This window comes from Helianthus annuus, chromosome 15 (assembly GCF_002127325.2).
Source record: "Helianthus annuus cultivar XRQ/B chromosome 15, HanXRQr2.0-SUNRISE, whole genome shotgun sequence".
In the NCBI taxonomy this organism is placed as follows: Eukaryota; Viridiplantae; Streptophyta; class Magnoliopsida; order Asterales; family Asteraceae; genus Helianthus; species Helianthus annuus.
This window is the reverse complement of record NC_035447.2, coordinates 84916136-84920243: the sequence shown is the minus strand read 5'-3', so window position 1 is coordinate 84920243 and position 4108 is coordinate 84916136. Positions and strand designations below refer to the sequence as shown.

Here is a 4108-nt window from a genome sequence, read left to right as displayed (position 1 = left end):
TCAGGATTTTGAACGGTCCAATGAATCGTGGGTTTAACTTTCCACGCTTCCCGAAGCGTGCCACACCTTTCCATGGTGAGACTTTCAACAGAAGCATATCTCCCACTTCAAATTCCAAAGAATTCCTTCTTTGGTCCGCATAGCTCTTTTGTCGATCATGAGCCGCCTTAATGCGCTCTCGGATCTGTATGATCTTATCTGTCGTTTCTTGAACCAACTCGAAACCAACTAGCTGTCTATCACCCGCATCTACCCAGCAAAACGACAATCGACACTTACATCCATAAAAAGCCTCAAACGGTGCAGCTTAAATGCTTGTATGGTAGCTGTTGTTATAGGAGAATTCAACTAAAGGTAGGTGAGTGTCCCAACTGCCACCCTAGTCCATTACACAAGCTCGCAGCATGTCTTCAAGCGTTTGAATCGTTCTCTCGTTCTGACCATCATTCTGCGGATGAAAAGCAGTGCTCAACTTCAATTGAGAACCAAACACTTCCTGGAAAGATTGCCAAATCCTTGACATAAGTCTTCCGTCTCTGTCAGAAATAATCGAGATAGGCACTCCATGACGTGCTACTATCTCCCTTAGGTACAGCTCAGCTAGCTTACCAGTGTTATCCTTTTCCCTGATCGGCAGAAAGTGCGCTGATTTTGTTAGACGGTCTATGATTACCCAAATCGTGTCATGACCTCTGGGTGTCTTTGGTAACTTTGTTATAAAATCCATTGATATCTGCTCCCATTTCCACATGGGTATTTCAGGTTGCTGCAGAAAACCTGAAGGCTTCTGATATTCGGCCTGTACTTTGGCACAGGTTAAGCACTTTCCAACATATGTTGCAATATCACCTTTTAATCTCGGCCACCAGTAGAAATCCTTCAAATCCTGGTACATCTTGTCCGACCCTGGGTGGATCGAGTACCTTGATTTATGTGCTTCATCAAAAATCACGTCTCTAAGACCACCAAAGAGGGGAACCCAAATTCTTCCCATGAAACATAATGTTCCTTCCTCATTGGGTACCAACTGTTTCTCCATCCCACAAAGATATTCATCCACAAGATTCTCCTTCTTAAGAGCTTCTCCCTATGCAGCACGGATGCGCAACGAGAGATCTGCCTGTATAATCATCTCCAAAGCCCTAACCCTTATGGGCTTAATCCTCTCTTTCTTACTTAAGGCGTCTGCTACGACATTCACCTTTCCTGGATGATATTTGATTTCACAATCATAATCGTTTAACAGCTCCACCCATCGGCGCTGTCTCTTGTTAAGCTCTTTCTGATCGAATATATGTTGTAAGCTCTTGTGATCAGTAAAGATCGTGCATCGGGTGCCATACAAATAATGTCACCAAATCTTCAATGCAAACACCACTGCGCCTAACTCCAAGTCATGCGTGGTGCAATTCTTCTCATGAACCTTCAACTGGCGCGACGCATAAGCGATAACCTTCTGTCATTGCATCAGCACACAACCTAATCCCTGACGCGAGGCGTCACAGTACACCACGAAGTCATCGGTGCCTTCGGGTAGGGATAAAATAGGTGCATCGCAAAGCTTGTTCTTCAGCAACTGAAAAGCTTCTTTTTGTTTATCTCCCTATTCGTACTTTCTATCCTTTTGAGTAAGGGAGGTCAATGATTGAGCCATTTTCGAAAAATCCTCAATGAATCTGTGATAATAACCAGCTACACCTAGGAACTGACGGATCTCTGTTGGCGTCTTCGGAGTTTCCCAATTCTTAATCGCCTCGATCTTGGTGGGATCTACATGGATTCCATCCCTATTTACCACGTGACCAAAGAACTGAACCTCACGCAACCAGAACTCGCACTTTGAGAACTTTGCGTATAATTTCTCTTTCTTGAGCAGCTCTAGGATAGCTCTAAGGTATTGCTCATGCTCTACCTTCGTTCTTGAATAAATCAAAATATCGTCGATAAACACAATCACGAATTTATCGAGATATGGCTTGCAGACCCTATTCATCAAATCCATAAATACTGCCGGCGCGTTTGTCAACCCAAACGGCATTACCAGAAACTTGTAGTGTCCATAACGAGTCCTGAAGGCAGTCTTTGGTATACTCTTTTCTTGAATTCGCAGCTGCTGATAACCTGAACGAAGATCAATCTTGGAGTAATAACTCGAACCCTGAAGTTGATCGAAGAGATCATCAATCCTCGGTAAGGGATACCGATTCTTGATGGTTAACTTGTTTAGCTCACGGTAGTCAATGCACATACAAAAACTACCATCCTTCTTCTTGACAAACAGCACTGGAGCTCCCCAAGTTGGTCTGATAAATCCCTTATCCAAAAGCTCTTGAAGTTGCGTCGACAACTCTTGCATCTCGGAAGGCGCAAGTCGATAAGGTGCCTTGGCTACAGGCGCAGCGCCTGGAACCAAGTCAATATGGAATTCGACTTGTCGTTGTGGCGGCAATCCTGGCAAGTCTTCGGGGAAAACTTCAGGATATTCCCTTACAACTGGGATATCTTCCAGCTTTGGCTCAGTGGCTTCCTTGTCCATGACGTGCGCCAAGAAGGCAACACATCCTTTCTGCAAACATCTTCGGGCCTTCAAACAACTGATAATCCTTAGAGGCATATCATGCTTCTCTCCATGCACTACAATCGTCTCTCCATTCGCCATCGGAATGCGAATGATCTTCTCGTGGCATACGATCTCAGCTCGGTTACTTGACAACCAATCCATTCCAACTACCACGTCAAAGCTTCCCAACTCGACTGGCAGAAGATCAAGCGTAAACTCGTGCTTTCCAAGCTCTATTACACAGCCTCTGTTTACTTTGTTTGCCTCTACTAGCTTTCCATTAGCTAGCTCTATCGAGTATGGAATATCTAGCTTACTAGCTATTAACCCAAGCATATTCTTAAATTCTAGGGATACAAAGCTATAATCGGCACCAGTATCAGAAAGTATAGATGCAAAGTGGTTGTTGATTGGGAACGTACCCGTGACTACGTTTGGATCTTGGCAAGCTTCCCTAGCTCCAATGTTAAAAACTCTCCCCTGAGCTTGGTTGTTCTTCGGGCAATCTCTCTTGAAATGCCCAATATCTCCACAGCTAAAGCATCCTTGCATGTTTCCATTGCCACCTTGGTTGTTGTGGTTGCGGTGTCCATTTCCAGCTTGATTTCCAAAACCACCATGGTTCGCATTGCCACCATTTCCTCCTTGATTGTTTCTATTCCCAGTACCGTTTCCACCACGGTTTCCACTGCCACTACCATTACCTCTCTGGCCACCACTTCCACGACCCTTACCAACCCAGCACGTCTCTTTTGAATGACCATTCCTTCCACAATTTTCACACTTCCTATACCTACATGGGCCGGCATGATATAACAGGCATACATCACAATTAGGCAAAGTGCCCATGTATCCTTTCCCTTTGTTCTCAGAACTCACAACACTAGTTTTGACCTCGGCTGGTGGGTTTGCATCCCTTTTCTTGTTACCACTGTTGTTTCCTTTAGTACCCTTCTTGAAGTTGGAGAACTTCCGCTTGTTTTCTCCAGATGACTCGACATGAGTCTCCTTTTTCTTTCCATCAGAGATTGAAAACTTGTTCAATCTAATCACTTCTTCAATCAAAGCCGTGTCAAATCAATGGCCTCAGTGATCGTTGGAGGCTTTGATGTCGTCACCATGCTCATGATTTGGGGTGCCAATCCCCAAATGAAACGCTCTATCCGCTTGAACTCCGAATCAACCATGTAGGGAACAACGCGAGATAAGTCATGAAATCTCTGCACATACTCAGCAATCTTTGGACCATCCATCTTGAGGTTCCAAAACTCGGTTTCCAACTTCTGAATCTCAGCTCTTGAACAGTACTTTTTGCGCGTAAGCTCCTTCATCTCATCCCAAGCCATGGCATATGTAGCTTCCTCTCCCAGAGTCTGAACTTGGAGGTTCCACCATGAAAGAGCTCCATCTAGGAAAAGTCCAGAAATGTAGGTGACCTGGTGCTCCGTCGCACACTTGCTTATTCTCAGCACAGAATCGGTTTTCTTCGCCCATCAAACGAAAGCTACAGCACCTCCAGTGCCGTCGAAATTCAGAGGCTTGTAGTTA

General features: G+C 44.8%; 1 protein-coding gene across 1 annotated transcript; it reads right to left on the bottom strand.

Moving 5' to 3' along the window:
• Nucleotides 1–1087: 1087 nt before the first annotated feature.
• Nucleotides 1088–3906, bottom strand: LOC110881577 (translation initiation factor IF-2-like). The gene is made up of 3 exons (XM_022129792.1): nt 3745–3906; nt 2983–3574; nt 1088–1206 (listed from the first exon to the last, which is right to left on the bottom strand). The coding sequence occupies exons 1-3, from the start codon at nt 3904–3906 to the stop codon at nt 1088–1090; spliced, it is 873 nt and encodes a 290-aa protein (XP_021985484.1).
• Nucleotides 3907–4108: the final 202 nt, after the last annotated feature.

What these genes read in the sequence shown, in the direction of transcription:
- LOC110881577 (XM_022129792.1), bottom strand. Translation starts at nt 3,906, where the DNA reads ATGGCTTGGGATGAGATGAAGGAGCTTACGCGCAAAAAGTACTGTTCA. An exon ending in CTCGCGTTGTTCCCTACATG is followed by an intron (nt 3,575 to 3,744) that starts GTTGATTCGGAG and finishes TCTGATGGAAAG; the next exon opens with AAAAAGGAGACTCATGTCGA. An exon ending in AGATCCAAACGTAGTCACGG is followed by an intron (nt 1,207 to 2,982) that starts GTACGTTCCCAA and finishes AATATCATCCAG; the next exon opens with GAAAGGTGAATGTCGTAGCA.